Below are 27,949 nucleotides of genomic sequence, written 5' to 3' on the forward strand. Positions count from 1 at the left end.
ATTAAGGCAAAAAGAAAAGGAGGACTTGTGGCACCTTAAAGACTAACCAATTTATCTGAGCATGAGCTTTTGTGAGCTACAGCTCACTTCATCGGCTGCATACTGTGGAAAATACAGAAGAACTTTTTATACACACAGACCATGAAAAAATGGGTGTTTATCAACTACAAAAGGTTTTCTCTCCCCCCACCCCACTCTCCTGCTGGTAATAGCTTATCTAAAATGACCGCTCCTTACAATGTGTATGATATATTAAGGCAAAACACTCAGCAAGCAGTGAGCTGTTGAGAGGGCTGCCGGTCCAGACAGTCTCATCGGTCACCTCCAGCACTACAGCGTTAACCTTTAACCTCCCTTTGTTACACAAAAGTACCTGTAACTTTGTGTTACCGGCTCTCATACCAATGGATTAGTCTCCCATTGCCAGGTTAGCTCTCCTCCAGCCACTACAGCTGTAGCAGGATTTCAAACCCATCTCTTCCAGCTTTTTAGTGGCATTTATTTTTCTCAGACATGGTGATTCCATGGCGTTGTATACGCCCCCCACCCCTTCTGCTAAACACGATCAGAACAGACCCCTAAAATTCACAGGATTCTATCAGGTCTAAATATGAATTAATCCCACAAACCCCAGCATACAGTCCCCCCACCCCCCAAGCCATGAGGTAGAGCTCTCTCCCCCTCACACACCCAGACAAGCTGTGGGGCACTGGGCAGGTTGGCCTGCAGCAGCGAAAGTAGCAGACTACCACAATCCCTTAGAAAGTGTAATCCCCTAAATGACCAATCTGTAGGGCTCCCCCATAGCAACTGAGCATCTCACCCACACCAGTGAATTCACCCTTGCAACACTGGAGCGCTCAACTCTGAAACAGGAATGGCAGCTTCTTTCCCAGGACTCTACTTTCTATCCTTGAACAAGTTCCCTTCCCCTCCAGAGGGCATCGCTGCTCTGCTTTCCCCAGTTTCCCCCCTTCCTATCATTACAGAGAGGGTTGGCCTTGTCTTCCTCTAGTTGCTCAGTTGTGCAAACCATCAAGGGGAAGAGAGGCTTGTAAGGTAAACTACACCCAATCTGTCAGCAACACCCTGTTTCTTGGTAGTCTGTAAACTCAGCTGAGGAGGGGCTTGTCCTTTTCTTGGAAAGGATACAACCTGTCAAGATAACAGGCTGAGAGGCTGACAGACCTGCTCCATGAGTCAGAGGAACAGGGAATGCCCGTTGGTGTGACTGTACCTCCAGGGAAGATCACAGATCTGCGCATACTAGTACAGCTTCTTCTACAGAAGAGTCAGGACATTTTCAGCTCTTCCCCACCCCAAAAATTATGGCAATGCAGATTAAAACTAAATCCCTCTGTTACCCAGAGGAGAGTGCTAGCCACTTCAAGAAGTTGCAGTGGAGTTCCCTCCACCTTGTTCCAACAACATCAGTTGCCCTGGTTGTAGACTTCGTTTTTTTAATTTTCAGCTGAACTCACTCCAGGCATTGAATATCAGACACTGCTGCTAGAGACTAACAAAGCAGAGTAGCTCTAGCAATTAATCTAAAACATCTAGACTTCATAATAGTACGACCAACTTAAGAACCACGGTACAAATTAAAGTACTCAGCTGTGTTACTAATGCCACATTGGACAGTTAGGGTAAAGTCATTTTAAAGTGTGCATTGGACAGCAGAGCCAGTAGGGCGACTTTCACTGCCTGGTTCTGCCTGCTGCAGGGCTGAGTTTGAAACAGGGCACAGGAACAAGCGGCGGGTTAAAACAATTATTTTCATTGGAATTTTTAAAATAGGGAAACATTTCTAGTGCTCTTGGTTTTTAGAGAAATATTATTTTGACAATACTTCTGGATAAGGTGACAGCATTTAGGGAATCAAAGGCCAGAGCTGAACCGCGAGTTGACAGAGCCAATGTGAGTGCTAGGAGCTGGTCTTCTGGGTGCTCAGGGCTAAGAGAACCCCTAGTAATGTTAGACAGAACGTGCAATGGCCCATTAGCAACATTATACTTCTGAGGCCCTTGAGGTCACTTCCTAGCCCCACATGCCCTGTTGCCCTCAAGACAGCAGGGCCACAGCTCAGAACGAGGTCAACATTCCCTATTCCACGCAATGACAACAGGTTTAAGGCACGAGCATGTGGGGGGGGGGAACCCCCTCCTCCCTAAGGGCTCTGAAGCATCTTGGGGTATTTCTCCATATTAAGAAGTTTGAAACAGCGCGTTCACCAGAGGAGCGTGTTAGAGTGTCAGTGGAGCGTCTGGCTGACCAGCACTGCCTCCGGCCATTCATTGCTGCTTCCATGGTTGTGAACCAGACAGTGTTTCGGTGCACAAAGCCCAAGCAGGTGAGAGCAAAGCTCTGCTGTGGGCTGCAGAAAAGGAATTATTTCACTAGTGTACTGCAGGGAGAACACCTGCAGTGAACACTTGAGACACCCCCAATGAACTAGCACTCCTGTGACCAACGTGCAGGTGAACTGCCCCACATCAGCCTTCTCTGTGTTACCAACACCCAGGCTACACCGAGGAGGACACTGGGGTAGAGCAGCGGTCAGGAATGGGCACTTCCTTTACAAAGAATCTCAAAAATTGCCCATCTGGTGTCACACAGCGACACATTAAAATAAACAATCACGTTAAGAAGGTGCCTCTCCAAGGTGGGTCCCTGGGGAGATCAGTTCTGGTCCTAAGGCATTTTGCTGCTAGGGGAGGGTCTCAGCATTAAGCCCAGTTCTAAAATAAAACTTTTAAAAAATTGCTTTCCTTTTCCTTCTTTGGGCTAAAGTCAGCTTTAGTGTAGGCAGGTGCAGCACCCCTGCTGCCAGTGATGCTGGACCAGCTTACGCTGGGGCTGGATTCAGCCTTGTATCTCTAAGGCCCCATAAAAATCCTCATTTTGCATTTCAGTCCTTTCCGGTCCTCGCAGGTTTCCTTCTGCGTGTTGTCTTCACTCAGGCACTTCACGCCTGTTCCTCCTTCAGCCACTTCAGGAGCTGGGGCACATAGTAGGTAATGATGATATCAGCTCCTGGAATGCAGCAGCAAGGAACGCGTGAGGAGCTGCTAGACACAGTATCAGGCCAGCATTCCCATGCTCCACAAAGGGAGATAGTCCCACTCCATGCCAAGGAGCTGCATCTCTCCCTCCCACCAGCCAGCCCCCAGGGACTCCAACATACAGCCTGCAGGGTTGGGTCAGACCCCAGTACTGTGGGTGTGGCCCACATGACATTCAGCTTCTCCAGAATCTCAGCTCTCTGGGTTCCTACACCCCACTGCTGCTGAGAGAACCTTCTAACCATGCCTGGGGATGAACAAAGCAGGGAGATATGCCTGAGCCTGCAGACAGCCTAGAACAATGATTCTGAGGTACAACTCCCATGGCCTCGCATCACCGTGGGCTTACAGTTCTGAATGTATACCTCAACCCATGGACCAACATTCCAGTCAAGAACTCGCCCCTCTCCTCTGAGGGTTTTGGACACCTACTCTGACATATTTCTTAACAACAAGCACCAGCCAGTGGGGAATTCCCATAGGAGCCAGCTCCAAGAGGGGAGCCTGGTCTCATGATCAGATCACAGGAATGCAGCTGGGAGGACGGGGGATTCCACAGAGTCACAGCGGGACTGGAGCTGGGTTCGTTGTGTCTCAGCTAAAGGAGCTGGAGCCTGGGCTCTAAATCAGGAATCAGGCAAAAGGCTGCTGAGCTTGGGCTGTTTTCTCCCAGGAAGATACATTCAGAAATAAGCCCCAGTGAATAGATTCCTGTACAGCCCCTTTCATCCAGTGGGCTCCCTGCAGCCTGGGGAAGGCAGAAACCCCTTTGCTAGATGAGGAGCCAAGAGGTGCAACAACTCGCCAGGTCACCCAGGAGGTGGCCGGGCTGGAGTAGAACCCAGGAGTCCGGGCTCTCAGGCCCCCTATATAACCGCACTTCGTGTCTCCTAAGAAGCCAGAGAGAACTCTACTTGGATTGCTACCAAGCTGGTTGGAAAAGCACAGGCCGTGTGGGGCAGTGCTACGGTGTTTTAGAAATCGGCTTTTGTTAAAGGATTGAGGAGTTCGGAGTTCCACTGGGCCTGGCTCTGCATTCCAGGGTCAGCCTCCAGCACAGTCATGACTGTGACTGGTCCCATAGTCTTGGGGGATTCCCAGGGTTCAGGCTGCCCCACCACCGCAGTGGCCCAGAGGGGAAGAGAATCCAGGGCCCCAGTTCCTCCAGCAGCTTGGGGCCTTGCTAGTCATAACGCTGACCCTGCCCAGCCTCACTCACCTGCTCGCCTGAACCCGGTCATCACTTCCATGACAGCAGCCTTTAGGCTAAAGGCCCCTGCCTGTGCTCCGTGCCACAGCATGGCAAACTCCCCCGACACGTGGTAAACAGCCAGCGGGTGGGCTGGATGCTGAAAACAGCAGCAGGAAGATCAGTGAGACAACCCTGACCCCCAAGCTGCATGACCCAGCCCTGCCGAGTCCTGCAGTGCTGGCAGCAAAGCAGGGGCTCAAGGCAGGTTGTTCTGTAGCCACCGACTCTCAAGGCCTTGGGAGTTAGAGGGAGCAGTGTCTGCAGTGTGCCCTTAGCAACCCCACCCACAAGATCAGGATCTTCGGGGGGATGGCAGGTGCCACCACTTCACGGGCCGGTTGTCAGTGTTTGAATGGCTAGGGTTAGAAACACACAGCTCCAGTAACTGGGAGGATTCAGGGCAGAGCTTCCAAGCAGCAAGGCTTCCCATCCCAGATGGGCACGTTAACAAACCTCCGGGGTCTAAGCAGCCTACCATTATCCCGGCCAGAGCAAGATGCTCCCTCTCCCCCAACTCACTCTATTGGTGGGAGCTACAGCAACATGCCCATGGGGAGCACGGTGCCGAGGAGCCTCCCCCTAGGGTAAATCGATTGGAAGGTGCTCCAGGGTCTAGGACTGTGCTGCAGCTTGTACACTGCTGCACTCCCGGCTCAGGGCCTTTTCTGCCCTCTGCTAGGCCCAGGGGATTGTTCCCTCTGGCTTTAGTCTCTTGGTCGAGCCCAATGCCCACTCTACAGCCACCCACTCTGTGCCCCATCTCCAGAGACAGTCCCTGCCAAACAGGGCTCACTTTGGCCTTGACATCTCTCACGAGGTCGAGGTAGGGCATCCCCGGCTTCACCATCAGCATGTCTGCTCCCTCCCGCACATCCCGGTCCTGCAAGGAGAGAACAGGTCAGGGCGGGGGCCTGTGAGAACAGCACAGGGACTGCGGGGTGGGGGGACCAGCGAGTCAGCCTGATGGCTGCAGCCCAGGTCCTGGCCCCAGTGGTAGGGGAGAGCCCCTTCCAGGGGACAGTCCGGTCTTCCTAGCACCCTTTGTGCTCCACATGGCACCAGCAACAAACAGAGCACAGCTAAGGGCAGGCCAGCAGGAGCCATCCTGCAGTCAGCCCCACTCCCACGCAGGAAGGGAGACGATCCCCTAGGCTGTGTGATATGAAAGGGATGACAGCGGGTCTGCGTTTCAAGGAGGAAGACCATGAGGGGAACGGTGCGCTTGCCCAGGCCAGCCGCCAGAGGCTGAGGCTCCTTCATGTTAGACCCAAACACAACACCCCCTCCCCTGCCCCCAGAGCTGGTGTTGGCTCAGCCCACTCACTGCTCTGTGTGGCTGACAAATGTGAGCCATTGCAAGCTGGGTCAGAGGGGCTGAGCTGGGCTCATGGCCTCTGCAGACCCTAGGATCTCTGGGCAAGCAGGGGCTGGAGCAGGAGAAGGGGAAGCCTACTCAGCTCTTTGCTAGAGGATGGGTTTGGCCGAAAATGGCGGATGTGCATGGAGATTGTGGTTGTGACAAAAAGAACAGCAGTAACATGCATAAGGCCAACGTGACAGCTACCAACAGCATCCTCTGCTGAGCTGAATCCTCAGGTCCACATGCCAAGTGAAGCCAGGAGAGGCCCAGCTGCTTGGCATTGCTAAGCTGGACAACCCCAGGAGTTAGCAGTCCCGCAGGTCACTGCAGGAGATCCTCAGCTGTTCCAGGCCAGAGCCACTCCTGGCTGCTCCCACCTCACAGCACCATGGGACTGCTTCCCTGGGCCCTGACTGGGCCCACCCTCCAGGTGAGGTGGGGTCTAATCGGTGGGACAGGCTTGCCCTGCTGCTGCCCAGGTTGTCCCAGGGCAGGTACAACAGGCCAGGGGTCCCGAGGATCTGCCACACCGTGACGCCCATTCCTGTCATGGAAAGAAGTCAGGTCTTGGAGGGGAGCGGAGACCCACCTCCACACTCAGCCCACGGATCAGCCTGCAGGAGAGGGCAGCTCTTGGCACCTAGCCATGCTGGGATTCACTCTGCTGCAGGACATTACTATGACACCAACACCTACTGCCTAGGGCAGCTGGGCTGTGGGCCCATGGGTGGTGCCCCCTGTGGGCAGGCTCACTCACCACAGCTCGCAGGGCCAGGCCCCGGGCGCCTGGGGGAAGCTGGTAACATCGTCGGTCTCCGAATGCAGGTTTGGACAGCGCAGCATCTCTGGGAACACGAAGGAGACACCAGGCAGTAAAACAGCAGTCTGGCTTCAGAGAACTCCCAGGAACCAGCACCCCCCTCCCAGGAGAGCCTAGGCACCAGGCGACCTGCCCGTAGCGACCCCCTTGCTGGGGCGGAGCAAAGCCGGGGAAAGAGGTACCTTAGTAGCATCCCATCCCTCTCCCAATCCAGGAGGCAGCGGCTTGCTTAGCCACCCTGAAATCCCACCAGAGAGAACTCTGCCCTCCAGTGAGGCCTGGCGGCCTGTGACAAAGTGGGAATTTTTGTAATATTTTTATGAAGCCTGTGTGTGCATCAGTTTCCTTCATATTTTGCAAGGCTGCCCAGTTGAGGAGGGTGGGGAGCAGTTTGCTCTCAGGGCAGGTTAAGAGATGTAGGCGTGAATATTGCCTGGCTGTCTGAGGCTCTGCCTATACTACAGCTTATGTCGGCAAAACTTATGTCACTCAGGGATGTGAATAAACCACCCCACAGAGCAACATAAGTTACACCGACAGACGCGCCGGTGTGGACAGAGCTATGTTGGTCGAGAGCTTCTCTTGCCGACAGGCTCCAGCTGCTTGCAGGGCTGGAGTAGTTAAGCCGAGAGGAAAGTTCTCCCCCGTAGATTGAGAGCAGCTACATTAAAGAGCGTACAGTGGTGCAGCTGCACTGCTGTAAACTCTCAGGCCATGTCTACACTAGCGCTTATGTAGGCAAAACTTCTGTTGTTCAGGGGTGTGGAAAAAGCATCCCCCTGAGCGACGTAAGTTTTGCGGGCATAAGCACTGGTGTGCACAGTGCTGTAGGTGGGAAAGCCTCTCCTGACAACATAGTGGGACCGCCACTCATTGACCTGGTTTTATGATGTCGACAGGAGAGCTCTCGCCCATCGGCATAACGCGGCTACTGGAGTGATCTTACAGCAGCACAATTTGTAAGTGTACACATGGCCTCAGTGTAGCCGTGCCCTAAGCCGGGATGGGTCATTAAAAATGACTGGCCCGAGGACAATGGCAAATCCAATCAACATGACTGACACCTAGTAGGGAGGTAGATTCCCCCCTCTCAGCTGGAGAACAAAGGACTGGGAGGTGTGAGGTGGAGGATAAGAGTTGGCTGCTGGAAGGAGTCTGGGCTCTCACCTGGGAACTGACCAAGGAAGTTGGATGGACACACACAGAGCTTCAGCAGTGGGGTTGACTACAGCTTGGCTGGGCTCTGGGCTGACCAGAATGGTCTGTACTTTAACCTTCAATTCTCTCTGCCAACCTAAGGACTTCCTATGCTGTGTTCCAGCTGACTAATAAACCCAACTGATTTGACAGTGCTGCTTGAGGTCTGGTCTACACTACAGATCTATATCGGTATAACTGAAAAATCCATCCTCTGAGCGACATAATACCACCAACGTAACTCCCCGTGTAGCCAGCGCTATGTCGGCAGGAGAACTTCTCCTGGAGACAAAGCTATTGCCTCTAGGGGAGGTGGATTAACTAAGCCAATGGGAAATCTCTCTTCATTAAAACACTACAGCAGCGCAGCTGTGCCAATGTAGCATTTTCAGTGTAGACGTGCCGAGTGTTACTGCAAACGCTCGCGGAGGTGCGTTAATCCCTGCAGAGCATACAAGTCTGCCACGAGTCTGTCTCAGGTGGACTTGCTGGACAGAGCTCCCGCCGTGCAGCAGGGGAGCTGATGGCCCAGAGGTCCAGTCTAAGGAAGTGGGGAGGCCATGTAGCTTACTTTGGAGGAAGAGTGAGACCCGAGCAGGTCTGGCACACTGCAGGGGTTCCTCCTAGAGACTGTTCCAAAGCTGGAGCATAGCACTGATCCCATAGATCTGTGACCCAGCCCCGCCCCAGCAAGCGCACAGGCTGCAATAACACAGTCCATCACCCCCAGCTCCCCTAGGGCAGTGGTTCCCAGACTTTTTACCTCATACTCCCCAGGGCTGGAAGCGGGGTCACAGATGGGGTAAGGGAGCCTTGGCCTGGGGCTGAGGCTGGCAATGGGGGCTGGGGCCAGAAGTGGAGCTGGATGGCACGCCCCCCCCACTGAATGTTCCTCCATGCCCCCCTAGGGGGCGCATGTCCCACAGTTTGAGGACCTCTGCTCTAGGGTCTGGAATGAGTTAGTTCAGACCCCACTGTGACGTTGCACTCCACATGTTTTATGGAAATATGATAATGAGCGTGGCTATGATGTAACTGGAACATGCTTTATGCAAAAGGTCCCTTGTAAGGTATCATTACAAAACTTGTGATCTACTGAGTGTGCTCATCCTATTTGTATGAATGTATCATTCTTGGATCTGAAGCTAGGAATATGCAGCACAACTCTGAGGTCCTACTGTAATTATGCAAATCTCGCAGGACATGTGACCAAGTCACATAATACTGGAATTCATCTTAAACCTGGTGCTTTTGCATTTAGAAGGAGGGGTGGGAACCCAGAGAGAGATACAAAGGATTCCTGCCTTGCGTCAAACTATAGAAGGGGATGGAGGAGAACAAAGGGAGCTGCAGTCATTAGTATTCCCCTAGTTACAAGGAGAACTAACAAGGATTGTACCGGCGGAAAGGACTGGGCCCAGACTAGGAAGGATTCCAGTCTGTGAAAGAAGCTTATTGGAACATCTCTAAAGGTGAGATTTACCTGTATTCAGTTTCTTAATGTATTAGGCTTAGACTTGTGTGTTCTGTTTTATTTTGCTTAGTAACTTACTTTGTTCTCTCTGTTATTACTTGGAACCACTTAAATCCTACTTTTTATACTTAAAATCACTTTTGTTTATTAATTAACCCAGAGTAAGTGATTAATACCTGGGGGAGCAAACAGCTGTGCATTTCTCTCTATCAGTGTTATAGAGAGCGGACAATTTATGAGTTTACTCTGTATAAGCTTTATACAGAGTAAAATGGATTTATTTGGGGTTTGGATCCTATTGGGAACTGGGTGTCTGGAGATAGGTGACCTGCTAAGCAGTTTTTGGTTAAAGTTTGCAGCTTTGGGGGCATGGACCAGACCTGGGTCTGTGTTGCAGCAGGTTTGCGTGTCTGGCTCAACAAGGCAGGGTTCTGGAGTCCCAAGCTGACAGGAAAAATGGGCTCAGAGGTAGTCTCAGCACATCAGGTGATAGTCCCAAGGGGGTCTCTGCGACCGAACCCGTCACACCCACCTCTCCCCACTTTTCTGAGCCAGAGCTCAGCCCTCAATGGACCTGCTAGCCCAGCAAGTTGGGACCATCCCCAACATTCCCTCTCTGGGGTGAGATGGGCTCTGTGCAGTTCTGCAGCAGTTCCAGTTGAGTCCACTCTCCCCCTCCTGCCCCAGGTATCCCTACTTGAGAAGCAGCTCGCAGGGCTGAGAGCGCTGACAAGAAACAGAGCTGAAGCCAGGTGGCAGGAGAAGTCATCTCCAGGCTTGGCAGGAGGAAGAGTGAATCTCTGCAGAGCTATACTCTGAGGGACAGATGAAAATCCCTATGTGGGAGCAAATACTAGTCTGCCCTCCCCATCCCTTTCCTGGAGAAGGAGATACATTCCCCACTTTACACATGGGGAAACTGAGACACAAAGCTCAGCGCAAGTTAGTGTGAGTCCCAGACCCAGAGCTCGGGGCTCCGGAGTCCTACGTTCAAATTGCTTGGATCTGCAGGCCAAGCACAAACCCTTTGGGGTTAGACACGGAGCCCGGCCAACACGCGGCTCACACTCACCCCTGCCCTTGGAGACACTCACCTGAAAGGGCCATAGAAACAGGAAGCAAACTTGGCGCTGTAGCTCATCACAGAGACCTGCAGGGGGCAGGAGAGACATGGCAGGGACACCACAGTTGCCTCCCAGCCCAGCGTGGAGCTGGAGGTGGGGGAGAAAGTCTCTGCTGCAATTCTCTTGTACTGTTTTCCAACCCCCCAGGCAGGAGCCCTGGCATCACCCCTCCTCCTCATCCACAGGCATGCCCTTCCCATCCACTGGAAGCCCCTCCCTGTGGCCCCATGGAAGCTACCACCGGACGCCCCGGCCTACCACTGTGGAAAGCAGGGAGCGCCCTTCTCCACAGGCCCTGTTCCGTACCATCTCCCCTGCACTACGCACACAGGTCCAGCTGTGACATCGCTCCATACTGAGCCCGGACCGACCCCGGCGTGCGCACTGCCCCTGCCCACCTTGTTGCCCATGTTATTGGAGATCAGAGCCTCTTTCATGGCTGCGATGCGTCCGTCCATCATGTCCGAGGGGGCCACGATGTGGCATCCTGCAGGGAGAGAGCACGGGCACTGAAGAACTGCAAGGAGCAGTCCCTGCTCCAGGAGCCATTCCTGGCCATGGCGGGGAACTCAAAATTGATGTCCCAGCAGCCAGGACCTGCTGGAGGAGAGCAACTGGTTCAGACACCCCAGTGCCCAGGAGCTGCAGGTGGAGTCGAGGGGAGATAGGATGGGCTCACAGCCCTCAAGGAGAGGCCAGCGGCTGCTACCCCCCTCAGCACTGCTCAGGTATGTTCCTGGTAGGGCCAACAAGCAGGGTGAAGCCAGGCAGCCAGCAAGAACCCACTGCTGCTGGGAACCCCTCTCACCTGCCTTAGCATAGGCTAGTGACACCTCTGCCAGCCGCTGGCAGCTGGCTTCGTTCTGGATGGTGCCATCCTTCCGCAGGATCCCTGCAAGACAAGCCCAGGGTTAGACGGGGAGCACAGAGCATCAGCCAGAACTGCCAGGAGCCCTCTGCACAGGAGCCACTGGAGAGGGGAGAGAGCCCCACGCCACACCCAGCTCTGCAGGACTGCAGGGTGTGACTGGGCGGGGGGAGCAGGTTCCTGGAGACGGCTGAAATCTGGTGCGGGGTTTGGCACAGCCTGGGGTGAGGCCAAGGAAGCCAACTAGAAGACCAAGGCCCTGCCGGCTGGAGGTGGTGTGTCCATCCCAACTGCTGAGGGAGCAGGGTTAGGACAAGGGAGGGGGGGGCCGCAGTGGTCATGCTGGGGAGGGAGGGCCCTGGCAGGCAGAGCCCAGAGAACTAACTCTCACACCTGGCTGCGGGACCACGTGTGAGGAGAACGGAGTGGCCGGCCGTGCATCGTTCAGTCACTGCAGCCTTTGATCTAATTCTGCCTACCCCCCCCAGGGTCCCCTGGCCTCCATGCTCAGTGCCCTGGCATAGCCAGCACATTGCACCACGAAGTCATGTGCGGACAGGGGGCAGGGCGCATCCCCAGCAAAGAGCCCACTAGCTGAGCACACACCAGCGAGGCCCTTCCTCCCCTCCCAGCCGGCAGCCTGGCTCATCTCGTGGCCATCGATCCATGCAGAGGAGGGTGCGTGGGTGGCTGCCCTGGTGCTCACCGCAGTGCCCGTGAGAGGTATAGGGGCACAGGCAGACGTCACAGGCAATCAGCAGCTCTGGGAAAGAGGAACAGATCTTCTTTATGGCCTGGATGGCTGGGGTGTTCTCAACGTCGGCAGCCGAGCCCCTTTCATCCTGCAGGGGGAAGAGATGCTCCCCTGTAAATCCACAGGGCCAAAGGCCTCACCTCTCTGCTGGGTCCCCTTGCCCCACACAGAAACACAGACCCCGCATGGGCATGAAGGTGCAGCTGCTCTGCACACAGCTGAGGGTGTAGGAAGGAGGGTCCCACATCCTGCTGGAACTGGAGCCTGGAAAGGGCCCAGGGAGTTTTTGGAACAGCAAGGGATCAGATGTGGATTTACATCTCATCCCAACGCCAGCAGCTCCCCCAGTGACTGATGGAGAGCGTGCTCCCTATTGAGCCATCCACCCTGTTCCCACAGCACAGTACTGCCCCCTAGCACCACCCAGGTGTCAACACTACAGGTGAGCGCCCCCTACTGAGTCATCTGCACCTCTCCCTGCAGCGCCGCACCCCTAGCGCACACTGGGTGGCACTGGGGTCAGCACGGACGAGGACAGCATACTCCACAGCCACCCATATCACTTGGGATGCACCGTCCCATCCAAGTGCTGTCCTCTCTCTACCCTGCTTAGCCTACACGATCTGACAAGCCAGAGCCCAAGATCTCAGAGAACAAGTGAAAATGCAACTGAAGGACAAAGCCAGTGACTATGAACCTCCCAGCTGATCTGCCCCCAATCCCTCAGTTCTACCTGTGCCCCTGCATTAAACACCCCATAACCCTTCACCCCCAATCCCTCAGTTCTACCTGTGCCCCTGCATTAAACACCCCATAACCCTTCACCCCCAATCCCTCAGTTCTACCTGTGCCCCTGCATTAAACACCCCATAACCCTTCACCCCCAATCCCTCAGTTCTACCTGTGCCCCTGCATTCAACACCCCATAACCCTTCACCCCCAATCCCTCAGTTCTACCTGTGCCCCTGCATTCAACACCCCATAACCCTTCACCCCCAATCCCTCAGTTCTACCTGTGCCCTTGCATTAAACACCCCATAACCCTTCACCCCCAATCCCTCAGTTCTACCTGTGCCCCTGCATTAAACACCCCATAATTCTTCACCCCCAATCCCTCAGTTCTACCTGTGCCCCTGCATTAAACACCCCATAACCCTTCACCCCCAATCCCTCAGTTCTACCTCTGCCCCTGCATTAAACACCCCTGTGACCCTTCACCCCCACCAACCTTGGGGACTTTAGTGGGGACGCCAAAGATCAACACGCACTTCAGCCCCTCGTCCACTAGGGGGCGGAGCATCCCCTCCAGCTTGTTGACTCCATACCTAGAAGAACACAGGTGTGGGGGTGGTGCTGGAGGGCCACCCCAGTGCTCCTCCCACCCACAAATCAGCCGGGGCTCTGAGCTAGGTTAGTGCACACAGCCCCTCGGCAGGCCAGGCACTGCTGGGCAGGCTGCTACCCACAGGCAGCCCGGGTGCCAGACCAGTGTCCCCGAGCAGGGCCATTCCCAGGGCAGCGCACCTCTCAAACAACAAGGATCCCCAAGAAGCAGCCCCCACACAGCCCAAAGGGCTGCGACTAGCCGGGCATGGCCCTGCCCATCATTAACCCTCCTCAGTGCCAAGGCCAAGTTCCCTCTCTTCCGGGGAGGCCTGTGTAGCCAGCCCTCAGGCACTGCAGGGGACTGGGCCTCTCACCATGCCACCCAACAGGGAACTCCTGGCACCCACTGCCAGGCTGGCCTTGCCCCCAGCATAGGGAGAGCTGCATGTGTCTCCCACTCTGCCCACAGAGGGTCGTGCAGGCAGCTCAGTGCCGACTCTCCCATTCTCCTCCCCCATCCCTGAGGGGTTTTTCACGGCCATTCCTGCCCTGCCAGTGCTGTTGCGTGGAGGTGCCTGGATTGGGGGGGGGGTGGTCCTGGTGAACACTCCATGCTCTCCCCCTCCCCACCTTCCCCCGCACCGGCCTGGCCAGGGGACAAGGCCAACACTCAGTGACTTTTACCCTGTCCTTGCTTCCTGAACGGGGACAGGGCAGGTTTCAGTCCCACTTAGTGAAGAGCTTTGCAGGCAGCTGAGCATTCAGCAAGAGCAGATGCCTCTGGAGATCTTGGGAGCAGCTGTGGGAGGAGCAGCCTGGAGCCTTATCTGGGGTTCCCAAGGGGCAGGGGCAGTGGCAAGGCTGGCTGGTGTTCTATCTGCTGCCTGGGGACGAGCCCAGGGCGAGGGCTCTGCCCTGGGACGCTCCATTATCTCCCCGTTCATTACAAGGCCCTGCCCAGCCTCACACTTGCGGCTCAGCTCTACACGACTTCGGCTCTGGAGGTAGGACCAGCAGTACCAGGAAATGCATGGAGGGCGTCTGTGGGAGCCACCAGCCCACTGTGGGGGGGGAGGGGGAGAGGTCTCAGAGGGTTGCCCTCCGTCCTGACAGTGAGCGGGACCAATTCCCCAAGCCCAGCGCAGAAAGGCCCAGGGCATGACAGGGCAGAAGGCACTGCCCTTGTTCAGCCCCAGCTCCTGCCACCAAGGTCCCCCAGACTTAAACGGGCAGGGATTTTATTCTAAAAACCCCAGCCCCCAGCTCCCACCTTGCCACTGCCCACTTCTCAAGCATGACATCCCCCTCCACAAGTGTCAGGGGAGCCAGGCCAGAGCCCTGCTGACAACAATGGCAGCCTCCAAGCATGGCTGCCAGGAGCCTGGTAAGATCCATGGCTCGGCCAGGGCCAATGCGCTCTACGGGAAGAGCAGCCTTAAAAGGGAACACCTGCTGCTACTGGAATTAACTGGTGCATTATGGGAATTCCCATAGTGCCCCAGTGAGTGCTCACAGTTGGAGGTGTATTCTCAGTTCATCCTCCCCTGTGTCCTTGTGCAGCTCCCAGAATCCCTCCGGCTGCTGGGTGCCATGCGCATCCCCAACATGGAGGCAGTGGGGGCTCCGTTGTCCTTGGCTAGACCCAGATGGAGGACACAGAATGGCCAATAAAAGCCCCCAACCCTGACCCCTGCAGCCTGGAGCTGGGCAGTCTCAGGCCCCGTCCCTTGAGATAAGGTACACGGCAGGGAGCACTGTCCGGATTGCAGAACAGCCCTAACACAAGGATCTCCGCAGACTCCTACCTGGCCTGTCCGGGGAGGCTGGCGATTGGCTCCACTGCGTCGGGGCTGTCACTGCGGAGTCAAACAGGACAAACAGCCAGTGAGAGCTGGGCTCTCCACAAAGTGAAGCTGCAAGCAGGGAGAGCCCCGTGACCGGATATGTCGGCTGTGTATAAAGTCGGGCAGCTGAGCGAGCGAGTCAGAGATTGGGCTCAGCCATTCCCTGCACCAGCTGCTCAGTTTCCAGAAACACAGCGTCCGGGGCCCAATGCCAGGCAGCTTCCTTCTCCCTGTGGGCCTGGGAGTGCTGGAGAGCAGCAGGAACAGGCATCCCACCCCCTTGCCATTCCAGTCCCAGAGCAGGAGCTCTGCAATGAGCCGAAGCATCATCCACCTGGGGACCAGCAGCTTAGACCTCGACACTGCAGTGCAGAGCCACCAGGAGCTCACCAGAGAGCAGAACAAGGCCATGCAGCAGCAGGGCCAAGGCAGGTTACAAAGGGAGCTCTCCGGCTCTCTAGGGGTTACAGTCTCAACTTCCTGAGCCTGATCCGCAGGGTCTCATGCTGCTCTTGGGGGGACGGAAGCGGGGAGAAGAGAGGAGGAAGCCCCGACCCCAGCCGCACACGCTGCATTTCCCTTGCAGCTGGGAGGGCCAGCAAGCTTCGTCCCAAGTGCCACCTTAAGAGTCACCGCAGCGGGCAGAGACCAGCACTTGGCCAGTTCTGCCTCCAGTGCTAGCTACAGAGGATCATCTGCATGGGCTCTTCCCAGCACAGGCAGAGAACGTCACTGCCCAGGAGAGCCCAGCCCTGAGAGCAACCAGGCCAGGTTTACCCCGAGCCCCAGAGGCTGTGGCAGGTGCCACTCAGGGAGGGGCTCACAATGAAGCAAATTCACAGCCTGGTGAACCGTCCAAGAGACCAGATGTCATGGCGTCACCAGGCAATGCTCTGGAACTACTCCCTATGAAGCCAGTCAGGACTCTGGGGGAGCCTCCTCTCAGTGAGCAGACTGTCTCCAGGGCAAGAAGCTGACACAGCTTCGATGTTTCTGGGTCTGACCTCAGAGCATTCAGCTGTGCAGCCATAGAGAGGGCTCTTAAAAGGCTGGAGCCGGATCTATTTGGGCGGCGCTTCATTGTGTACATGGACCACGCACCCTGGCGTGGCTGCACCAGATGAGGACTTGCTGTGGGAAGCCAGAGGGCCCTGCACCCTGACTCTCAGCCAGCTGGTAAAACAGAAGCTTTATGAGTCGATAGGAACACAACGTAGGACAGGAACTTGTTAGCACAGAAATCAGTGACTTTCAGCCAAGTCCATCTTGGGGGGAGGGGAGCCCAGAGCCAGGGCTCTGGTTCTCCCTCTGTGCAGCATCTGTGCAGGAGCAACCCCCACAAAAGTCACACACCCTTATTCCCACCACCTAGATACTGGTGCAATACACTGAGGGGAAACTGAGGCACACACAGCATTCATACAAAACAGTAACGCTCACATAACAAGGGAAAATCCCCACTTTGTCACACCAGATTCCACAGGGGTCATGGCCTCATTCAAACACAGCATGCTGAGGAGGGGATGTACAGCTCCAAGCCTGCCAGCGTCCCATAGACCACATCAGAAACTGCCCCCACTGGGCAGCGCATGCAGACAGGCTCTGCCGCCCCAGGACAGACATCTCAGCTCAGCAGCCCTGGCATTTCTGGGAGGGTTAAAAAACCGCCCCAGGGGAGGTGCCAGGCCGGTCACAGATGACAAGCTGATTCAGGTCCAGGGAAGGGTGGCAGTGAGCAGTTTCCCCTCGGAGACAGAGGTTACTATGGGGTGACATGCCCATGGCCACTTCCGCAGCGAAGGGAATTCAGAGCAGCTGCCCTGCCCCTCCCATTGCACACTCAGCCAAAGGCAGGATGCTGGTGTAGAGGGACCACGGCTCTGCTCAGGATGGCAGCTCTCACGTCCCTAGGTGGGTGGCTTGCAGACTCAGGGGTTGTACACTAGCCGGGAGCTGCTGCCCCTTTGTGTGACCTCCTCTGAAGCAAGGAAGCTGCTCCACGGGCTCTGTCTGTCCCCAAGAGATCTCCTCTCGCCTTCCCAGCTGGGAGCACAGGCTCCAGCCCTCACTTACGTGACAAAGATGGGGTAGATGAGGTTAGAGGCATCGAAGGCTGTGGCCGAGGTCTGCCAGGAGCGCAGCACAGGGTGGAAGTAGCCACTGTGGAGCACAGACTGGGCCTGCATCCTGGAAACTCAGCAACGGGCTGTGAAAGGAGAGCCTGAAACACACAAGGAGAAACAGCAGTTTAGAGGCTGCACCCCAGGGAGAATCACTGAAGCAAGTGCCTCAAGCCCTCAAGGCTCCAGGCAGCCTCTGACAGGCTGTGCCCCGTGGGAACACACGAGCACTATATGCGGGCTAAGCAAAGGGCTTCCACTGCTTCCCTCGGGAGACAACTCCACAGTTCAGTCAACAGCAACTGATACTCAAGCCAAGCTTTCCTGTGATTTGCCATGTGGACAGGGCACTGGGCTGGGAGCCAGGAGACCTGGGTTCCAGAGAGACTCTGTGCCTCGGTCTCCCATCTGTAAAACATGGATGATACCCACCCGCCTCTGCAAAGAGCTCAAAGATCTCTGGGTGAAAAGGTGAATTATTCAATCCATCCACATCTGTCACCACCAACCACCCCTGGCTGGCTGTCAGAGCAACACCACACCGTGTCTCCACTCCTTGAACTCTGCAGAAGGCACTTGGTGACACCTCCCGCTTGAAAAGCCCGTCTGAGTCTGGAGAAGCTGGGTCAAAGAATCCAGCTGTGATGGTCTAGCTCAAACATACGTAACCCTTCAGGGACTGCTGATGCTGCAGGAACATCTCCCCAGACCAGCACCATTCATGCACCAGTGACGCTAATTCCTGTATCCGTTAGTTACCCAGTCCCAGGTAACAGGGACAAAAAGGAACTGAACTGCCGGCTCACAGGACCAAGACCCACGTACTGCTCCGGAGGTATCCGCACACCAGTCCCACCACATGCTTTCAGCTCTGGTTAGTATGGCGATTTAGGTCACGCAGATCACGTTCTTCCCATGGCCACCTGGCTTCTCTCCTACAGCAATCACAACAGGGCTTCAGCAGCTGATCTGCCACAGACTGCTAGAGCTGCAGGAGGCAGAACACAGTCACTTCTAGCTCTACATGTTCTTGAGAGCGTGGCTGACAACATCAATTGATGACTGAAGGAGGAAGTAAAGAGCATGAGAATCTGATCAGCAGCATTATGGTCCGATATCTGGCAAGCCACTACAGCTAGACAGCAACCTCCCCAGGAATCCCCTTCCGAAGGTTCTCAGGCAGATAAACCATCGCTACCAGCCCTGCCGTCCAACCTTCACACGGTCACTGGTCCCTTGGCCTAGCAGTGCTTCCTGGCCTGAGTCCAGGGCTGGACACTGCCCATCCCAGAGCCCCTCCTGCGTGGTTATCAGTGCCAGACCCTTCTGCAAAGGCTGTATTTGCGTCAGGGAGGAAAAGCAGAGGCACCCCCTCAAGCAGACATGTGGATACTGCAGCCCGGATATTCCTGTGAGAAGAGGAGGCTCTCACGGGCGGGGGTCCCCGAAGGAGCCAGGAGAGGCAGGCTGAGTGCAGTGACTGCCGCACACAAGACGCCTGGACAACGAACGCTGGTTTGCTCAGCGTGGTGGTGGAGGCAGCTGCCGGCTCTGAATAGCTATCCAACAGGCAGGCTCCGAAGCTGCCAGTGCTGGTGAGCTGCAATGGGCCAGGCTGACACGACATCCCGTCTCCTCCCGTCAGTGCCATGGTGGGAACTCCCCACTCCACGTCCATTAATGCAGCACCGGACACTGAGCCGCACAGCTCCAGGGAGAGGCTACATCCCTCACAACCCTCGGCCCCAAGAGAACCCCGAGATGCAGCAAGAATGAGGCTGCCAGCGTCCAGCTGTGCACAAGCCAGCCCCTCAAGATCCAGGGGGACCTGCCCAAGCCCCCTCAATCCTCCACTTCCCGCATAGCCACAGAGGGCAGCTGTGCACAAAGGGCCTTCTGCTGCCAGTCAAAGTGACCTTGGCTAGTCCTAGAGGTCACACTGCCTCCAGCACCCAGGGCAAAACAGAGCCTTGGGTAAGTGCCAAGAGCAGAATGACTGAGCTTGTGTTAGAGAATCTGGAGCCCAGCCAGTAAGAGAAAGAAGCAGATGTGAAAACCAGAGACCAGGCACTGACAGTGAAATCTATCTATTTTTACCCTCCCACCCATGAAGATAGTATCCAAGACCCTTCCTTGTAAGATCGACAGCAACTGCATAGTCCCCTGCGGACCTCCAGGATTTCATTTTCAGGGTTGAAACTCTGCTTGGGGTAGAGATTTTGTTTCTGAAATAAGAATTAGAAAAGACTGACCCAGTCAGCATGGCCATGCCAGGCCCACGCAGGATCGTGCCCTACACCAAGCACTTGGTCCCTTCCAACAGCATGGCCCAGACCACTTCTTTGACAAGCAATCCCACAGATCTTTCCCCATGCTCAGATTAAGCTCTCGCGTAAAGATGAGCAGGAGCCAACTAGCCCCTATCTGCTAAGGGCTCTGTTTGGGAGGTTGAGTTCTAGTCTATGCCAGCCTCTTGATTACCTTGTGCTCCACCCACCATCTGTCGTCTCCAGCTTTGTCTGGACTATGATTTAGTGTCGTGTGGCTGGATTGTCGTCTCTTCTAGAATTCTAGTCCAGACAAAGCAATTGTACTCTAGCACATGCTGAACCAGCTAAGTCACAGCCTAGCCTGCCAGCTCCTAGGCACAGTGCTGAGAGCATACAGCACCCAGCGCAGTGGGCTCCAATCCCGGGGTGGGCCTGTGGGCACACCCAACACGAACACAGCTGTGGGGTTCCCGCCTTTGCTGTCAGCAGCAAAGCACTGAATAGCCATGACGAACCCGGCAGCGAAGCGCTCCAGGTAAGGACCTGACAAGCCAATCCCCAAAGAGTTGTGCTGCGTGTGGAGTCACCGGGAGAGGAGAACAGACGCTCCCTGGAGCGGCTCTCACAGCCACAGGTCCTGCCCTCGCTGCGGGCAGCCAGACAGTCAGTAACTCTCAGCGACGTTACCAACTTACTGCTGGAGGAAGCAGCCCCGGCAGATCGACTCATCCACAGAAGGCGGGAGGATAGTAGGGAAGCCTGGAACCTGCAGCTACGTTGCATTCCAGTTCTGCCTCATAAGGGAGGGGATATGGGACGCAGAAGCTCAGCTCATTTGGAGAATGACGGTGCAACGGGGCTTTAAGAATTCACCCCTTGGCTGTAAAGAGGAGCCAGAGAGACAAGAGGGGGCAGAGCCTCTGGAAAAACTAGACTGAGCAGCTGCTCAAAGGTCTTTGCTCAGTAAAATAACTGTGCCTAGAGCAGGTGGCCCCAAAAGGGGATGTGCGGAGGCTTGCAAGGGAGAGGGAGGAGTAGGGACTGTCTGGGTGCTATCGTCATGTCTGTATTTAGGCCTTGTCAAGGACAGTTCATAGCCAGGCTCAGCTGCATGGGAAATCACTCCCAGAGGAGGTCACCTGCAACTCTTAGCCCAGCCGAACGGAGCTGGCCAGGTGGGTGCATTCGGCCAGGCCGAGCTATGACAACGAAGTCAGTCATGTGAAGCAGGCCCCCAGGCGCATGGTGGCAGGGGAAGATGGGGGTTTGAGCAGTCAGATACCAGATTCCCACATGCTTTGCAGCGAGCAATCCAGCTCCACTGTGTGCGTCTCTGCAGAAGGAAGATACAGTCCTGTTACGGGGACTGCCTGGCAACCTGGGCTGCAATTCCCTGCTGGAGCCGTGCGAGGCAGGGACAGCGAGAGCCCCCTGTACAGGAGGAGCAGAGAGGCCCTGCCACGGGCAGCATGACACAGAGCAGAGGTATGCTGGGGGAAGCAGCGCTGAGCAGAGCACACGCTGTAAGGCAGAGCCCAGACCCAGCACCTGGGGATTATTCCGGGGTCCAAGTCCATGGAGCTCAAAGACACCACGACATTAAATGGCCTTGGGGGGGTAGCGTCCTGGACGATGGCCACCAGACAGGAGGGTTAACACTGGGAGCTACATGGGGCTTTCTGGGGTATCAGACTCTTCCCTGAATTCTCAGCAGCAGCATGACATCCCCTTCTCCCCAGGGCTAGAGCTGGCAGACAGCTTCCTTCACCACCCTCTGAACCTCCCCCAAACCTCGAGCCAGAGCACTGGCTCCAACCCCCTCGAGGGCTTTGGGGAGGGTTAGGTCCATGTCTGCCCTCTGATTCCACCACCCTCCCTCTCTCCACGGGCCCTTCTCAGAGATCGGCTCTAGCTCGGTCACAAGACATGGGCCGGATGCAGGCACCACTGGGGGACCCTCTCCCCTGCGTTGTATAGGAAGTCAGACTAGACTATCCAAAGCTCCCTTCTGGTCTTAAAATGTCTGGATCTAAATGGGCCAAAGGGACCAGCCCAAATCCAAGCAACCCCCATTCAAGCTCCGGCACTCAGGTCTCTATTTTTGGCCAAAAATGCGTCAAAAGTGCAGCCAAGGCACATGGCCAGATCTCCCACTAGCAGCAGCCCACATCAAGGCAAACAGCTCCTTCAGTTCGTGTGGTAGGGGCCTGTATGCTCGGTGCAGAAGGGCTTAGGGTCTGTCCTGCTCTGTGTCCAACAGGACTCACTGTGACACCTCTGCAAAGCTCTCTGGAGAGCGTGTGGTTGATCTGAGACATTGCTGGGGGCGTCTCACTCAGTCTCACTTCAAGAACAGCCATTCCACCTCCGCTTCAGGGTGAGACCGTCACACCCCAGAGGCAGATTCCAGCCCAGGATCCTGCCTGCAGTCCCCAGGGCCAGTCCTAGCTCCAGTGCATGCAGAGGTGAAGCTAACCTGACTGTGACACCACATCAGCCAAACGAGAGACCAGCAGGGAAGGGAAGCGACCTGGCTCCCCTTTTACTTCAACACACGTTTTCAAGAACAGCCAGGTTCGGACACAAACCTCAGGAAAGCCTCCTGTGGGGCGAGCCTGGGAAGTGACCAGGGCAGATATTCCAGTCTCGGGGAAAGCTGCCTCTTCACCAAACCTGACTTCCACAGGCAGGGGCATGGTAATAACTGGGCCTATTTACCCAATTTTATTACCAATTTACCCTAATTGTAAATTCAGCTGGGAGAAGCCTCTGATTGCCAGACCTGGGAGCGGACGACAGGGCATGGATCACACAGTGATCCACACAGTGACTGACTGTTCTGTTCATTCCCTCTGGAGCATCTAGCACTGGCCACTGTCAGCAGCAGGACACTGGGCTAGACGGACCATTGGTCGGACCCAGAATGGCCGTTCTTATAAAAGTTCATAAAGTCTCACAATAACCCATAACAACAAATGCTGATGGGAAAAGGTACAAAAGTGAGACAAAGATTGAATTAGTCCAAACACAAAGGCCGACTGATGTAACTCAAGGACTGTGCTGAGATCATGTCTGGTAAACAAATGAAGTGTGGGACTGGAAATCAATGGACCAAAATTGGTGCGTTGAAAATTAGGTCTAATTGGTGACCACATAATAAGGGGATAGACTATTCCACCCATTGCTCCCCTTGGGGGTCATTAAAAAGACCCTTTTTTGGGGAAAATGAAGAAAAAGAAAACTCAACAACTGCTGAGAGCAGGGGAAGGGAGTGAGTTTTACCATCATGGCTGCCAGACGCACAGTCTCCTGGGACCCTCCAGAACGCTGCTAGGCCTTTGTCGTCCTAATCCCGAGAAAAGTCCTGATCAGATCAGGCCAGAAAAAAGGGACCAAGGTGATACCGTCAATTCCCCTGCTCTGGCTAAATGCCAAACACTACGTGGGAGGTGAGACTGTGTGTCCCCATCCCGCCATGTGTCCTTTCCTTTCTCCACCTTATTTCATCTCTTTCCTAGTCCTCTCCTATTTCCTTTTGTCTAAAAGTCTGGCGTAGCAAACCAAGATTGCCCATTTGTGCCCAGAAAGGCAAATTAAAGCAATCCCCTAAGCAGCCTGATGCTATTGCAATGTTCCAGTTCTGACAATGGCTAGTGAGACCATGGGCCATGCCTGTGTTTTTCCAGCAGGGAGGTTGCAAACAAAGGAAAGTCAACACCAGTGACATCTTTAAAACTCTGCTGTTCTTTTCTCTTCCCTCTCTTGTGGCCCAGGGTGTGGCAGGGAGTGGCTGATTTAGCAGGTCATGTTCTTCCCTTGTCAGTACCAAGCAGCATGGGGCTAGGTGGTGGTGTGCAGAGCGGATCTGTCAGAGGAGATATAAATCTAGCACCCTGTCCCTTTGGAGTAGGTAGAGATCCCATGGTATTTTAGTTGTACGGGCAACATTAGGGACACTGGCCAGGACCCCAGTCGTTAATTTCAGCCCAGATCATTATATTCTGTCCCAGTTTCAAATGGAAAGAGAAGGGGCAGAAAGCTACTAGGGAAGAGGCTGTTCTAGATTTAATTTGGCAGATAGGGAGGAATTGGTTGAGAATTTGAAAGTGGAGGGAAACTTGAGTGAAAGTGATCATGAAATGAGAGAGTTCATGATTCTAAGGAATAGGAGGGAAAACAGTACAATAAAGCTAATGGAAGTCCAGAAGGCAGACTTTAGCAAACACAGGGAGTTGGTAGGTAAGATCCCATGGGAAGCAAGTCTAAGGGGAAAAACAGTTCAAGAGAGTTGACAGTTTTTCAAAGAGACATTATTAAGGGCATAAGAGCAAACTATCTCACTGCGTAGGAATGATAGGAACTATGGCAAGAGACCACCTTGGCTTAACCAGGAGATCTTCAATTATCTGAAACTCAAAAAGAGAGTCCTACAAAAAGTAGAAAGTAGGCCAAATTACAAAGGATGAATATAATAAACAAACAATACAAGTATGTAGGGATAAACAGGAGAAATGCTTTGAAGTAAATAGGATGAAATTCAATAAGGGCAAATGCAAAGTACTCCACTTAGGAAGGAACAATCAGTTGCACACATACAAAATGGGAAATGACTGCCTTAAAAGGGACCTGGGGGTTATAGTGGATCACAAGCTAAATATGAGCCAACAGTGTAACGCTGCTGCAAAAAAAAAAAAAAAAAAAAGCAAACATCATTCTGGGATGTATTAGCAGGAGTGTTGTAAACAAGACACAAGTAGTAATTCTTCCGCTCTACTCAGCACTGATTAGGCCTTAACTGGAGTATTGTGTCCAGTTCTGGGCGCCACATTTCAGGAAAGATGAGGACAAATTGGTGAAAGTCCAGAGAAGAGCTACAAAAATGATTAAAGGTCTAGAAAACATGACCTATGAGGGAAGATTAAAAAAAAATGGGTTTATTTAGTCTGGAGAAGAGAAGACTGAGAGGAGACATGATAAAACAGTTTTCAAGTACATAAAAGGTTGTTACAAGGAGGAGGGAGAAAAATTGTTCTCCTTAACCTCCGAGGACAGGACAAGAAGCCATGGGCTTAAATTGCAGCAAGGGAGGTCTAGGCTGGACATTAGGAAAAACTTCCTAACTGTCAGAGTGGTTAAGCACTGGAATAAATTGCCTAGGGAGGTTGTGGAATCTCCATCATTGGAGATTTTTAAGAGCAGATTAGACAAACACCTGTCAGGGATGGTCTAGACCAGTAGTTCTCAAACTTTTGAACTGGTGACCCCTTTCACATAGCAAGTCTCTGAATGCAACCCCCCTTATAAATTAAAACCACTTTTTAATATATTTAACACCATTATAAATGCTGGAGGCAAAGCAGGGTTTGGAGTGGAGACTGACAGCTCGCGATCCCCCATGTAATAACCTCACAACCCCATGAGGGGTCCCCACCCCCCAGTTTGAGAACCCCGGTCTAGATCAGGGGTGGGCAAACTTTTTGGCTTGAGGGCCACATCTGGGAATAAAAATTGTACGGCAGACCATGAATGCTCACAAAATTGGGGTTGGGGTGAGGCTGGAGATGAATAGTTTGGGGTGTAGGAGGGTGCTCTGGGCTGGGACCAAGGGGTTCGGAGGACGGGAGGGGTATCAGGGCTGGGGCAGGGGGTTGGAGCATGGGGAGAGGCTCAGGGGTGCAGGCTCCAAGTGGCACTTACCTCAAGCGGCTCCCGGAAGCAGTGGCATGTCCCTTCTCTGGCTCCTAAGCAGAGGAGCGGCCAGCTGGCTCTGCACGCTGCCCCATCCACAGGCACATTTGCATTTGCCTGGCAGCTTACCTACTGGAATGCTGGAGGGAGCCATAGGAGCCAGACTGGGGCCACGCGGCTGCTTCCGGGAGCTGCATGGTGCGGCCCCTGACCCTGCATCTCACTAGAGCGGGGCCATGGTACGGCCCCTGACCCAGCGCCCCTGCTGGAGCACTGGAGCAGGGCCAAGCCACATAGTGCGGCCCCCAACCCAGCACCCCGGCTGGAGTGGGGCTGAGTCTTGTGGTGCGGCCCCCAACCCAGTGCCCCGACTGGAGTGCCAGAGCAGGGCAAGCCCCAGACCCCGCTCCCCAGCAGGAGCTCACAGACCATAGTTTGCCCACCCCTGGTCTAAATAATATTTAGTCCTGCCATAAGTGCACGGGACGGGACTAGATGACCTCTAGTCAAGCAGGAGTCTGTTCTTCTGGTGAAATGTTTACGATCTATGGTGTTTCTAAGGCACCGGGAACTGTGGTACAAAAGCACTGCAGTAAATGTATAGGTAGGCCATAAACCTGTCTTTCAGATCATCTGTGGGGAGCGGTTTCTACTGAACCCATTGTAAAGATTAGGAATAGTGAATGAGCCTGTTCTTTAAAGTCACCCTAAGGTCACGACCTTCAGACTGTTACAGGATAATTATGAGGAATCATTAACTGGGGAGAGACTGGTCAGTCCACAATAGCATGCTACTCTGTTAGGCAAGATACCACTTTTCTCTGGGTAATCTATGCAAAGAGGTGTGGTGATAGTGCAAACACATTTAACCATCCCCTACAGATAATCATCCCCCATCCCACACACTTGTGGTGGTAGAAGTCAGATGGAGGCAACTGGCTGGGCAATCATCACGAGAACAGATGTCTTTATCTGCCCTAGAGATACCAACTCCAACTGCCCAAGACATCAGGTTAGTCAAGAAGCAACAAATTCCCCTGGGCCACGAGGTAGCTGTTGGTGCCCTCAAAGGAAGAGGTTAAATGCTGGAATGTTGTAATCTCCTTACCCACTGATGTAAAAGTGATTTAATGTTTATGCCCACTGAGCACCCAGCATACCATAGGGCATCACATCACCCCACCCATCCGTGCAGAGTGAACAGTGTCTGTTCACAGATAATGACTGTCAAAAGTCCTGCAAGCGCAAAACCAGCAGCTCATTCCCAGTTATTCTAGGCCCACAGGATAAGGAAAAGGGGGTGGGGGAAGCTTGACCAGGAGGAGGAGGAGGGTGGGGGTTGGGAAGTGGATAGGACCAAAGTCAGGAGACCATGGCTTGTTTCAGCTGAACTGAATCACGGAGATCCGCTTATAGTTGAAAATGCTACATAAATATAAAGCCAGGCTGGGGGCGAGGGTTTCCCAGCACCCTCACGCACAGTAGCAGGATTAGCAGTACCCAAGTATGTTAATTGCTTGGGAGAAAAATCTGCTGTTTTTCTAAACTCAAAAACCCACTGGCTTTGTCCAATACACTCCTGCCCCTCTGCCTGCTGGTAGCCCTGAGGCTTGCATGAGATGACCCCCTCTAGCTGATGGTTATTTCATATCACCGCCAGTGCCTTCAGCTCTGGGAACTGACAATGCCTAGACAGTGCTTGTGCAGGACACAGCAGTCCTTATCTATACGCCCTGCACACAGGCTAGGGATGTGTGAGATGTCACAGGCCAACACACAGCACCTGCAGTGGTTCTCACACCGAACAGCCGGCCGTGCCCCTGAGGAAGTAGCCTGCTGGAGTGCCCATTTGAAAACTGCAATGTGTGTGTTTTAAATGGGGAAATGCCAACAGTTAAATCACCAGGACAGCAGATCACACAGGGGGGCAAGGGGGAGACTCTGGACTTGGTTTCATGCTCCTCATGATTCAGGCACCCGCAGGTCTGACAGTCCCCTGCCCACGAAGCCATCTGACCCGCGGCTGAGGTGGTGAATAGCTAGAAGGGAACATCCAGAAAGAACAAGCTTTGCCTCACAGCGACCGTCTCCTCCTGCTCGGACGGCGTGTACAGCCCCAGGCGCAGCGCCTACTCCAGGCAGAGAGCAGCCTCTGGCGGGGGCGGGACACCACCAAGCAACCCCGGGTCCCCTGCCCTCCCGGAGCAGTGGTCTCTGAGGAGGGCACCGCAAGGTTGCAGCGGCTCAGGGCCCGCACTGCTCCCGCCGCTCCCGGGGGCAGAAGGCCCAGCGGCTCTTGCAGAGGGACGGGAGCCGGGCCCAAGGGCTGCGGGCGGCCAGAGGGACCTCGGGGGTCTCCTGGGCCCAGCAGAGCCGGGGCACGGGCCGAATCAGGAAGGAGCCGCCCCACAGATGCACCGCACCCAGCAGCCTCCCGCGCTTCGGGCACGCCGCGGGGGGCTGCAGGCTGGGAGCGGGACAGCCCGGCAGGGCCCGGCCCAGTCGGAGGGGCGAGCTCCGGGGAAAGGCGGCGAGCTCCAAGCCGAGCCCCGGAACTAGTCCGGGGCGGGCTCGGCGCGCTGCCCGCCACCTCGTGCAAAGGGGCCCAGGACCCGCCGGAGCAGCGGCCTGAAGGGCGGTGCGGGGCCCGGGCCGGGCTTACCTGGGCCTCGCCGCTGCTGCTGCTGCCGCCGCCGCGCGCTGTCCCGGCTCCGCTGCGCTGCGCCGCGCTCCGCACCGCTCCGCGTGGGGGCCCCGCCCCCCGGAACCAGCCGGGCCCCGCCCCGCACA

The 27,949-nt window shown here is 54.9% G+C and overlaps 1 protein-coding gene across 3 annotated transcripts; it reads right to left on the reverse strand.

The window, feature by feature from the left end:
• Nucleotides 1-31: 31 nt before the first annotated feature.
• Nucleotides 32-27,912, reverse strand: ALAD (aminolevulinate dehydratase). 3 transcript variants are annotated; one of them, XM_077835857.1, is made up of 12 exons: nt 27,822-27,912; nt 17,155-17,302; nt 15,043-15,093; nt 13,140-13,236; nt 11,864-11,999; nt 11,098-11,181; nt 10,688-10,776; nt 10,260-10,315; nt 6,432-6,519; nt 5,108-5,194; nt 4,282-4,411; nt 32-3,033 (listed from the first exon to the last, which is right to left on the reverse strand). In XM_077835857.1, exons 2-12 carry the CDS (start codon nt 17,265-17,267, stop codon nt 2,966-2,968), a joined length of 999 nt encoding a protein of 332 aa, XP_077691983.1. In that variant the 5' UTR covers nt 17,268-17,302; nt 27,822-27,912; the 3' UTR covers nt 32-2,965. The 3 variants fall into 3 exon arrangements, with proteins under 3 accessions (XP_077691983.1, XP_077691984.1, XP_077691985.1); XM_077835858.1 differs by lacking the exon at nt 27,822-27,912 and adding an exon at nt 18,027-18,112; XM_077835859.1 differs by lacking the exons at nt 15,043-15,093; nt 17,155-17,302; nt 27,822-27,912 and adding an exon at nt 13,922-14,013.
• Nucleotides 27,913-27,949: the final 37 nt, after the last annotated feature.

Source organism: Eretmochelys imbricata, chromosome 16, assembly GCF_965152235.1.
Source record: "Eretmochelys imbricata isolate rEreImb1 chromosome 16, rEreImb1.hap1, whole genome shotgun sequence".
Classification (NCBI taxonomy): domain Eukaryota; kingdom Metazoa; phylum Chordata; order Testudines; family Cheloniidae; genus Eretmochelys; species Eretmochelys imbricata.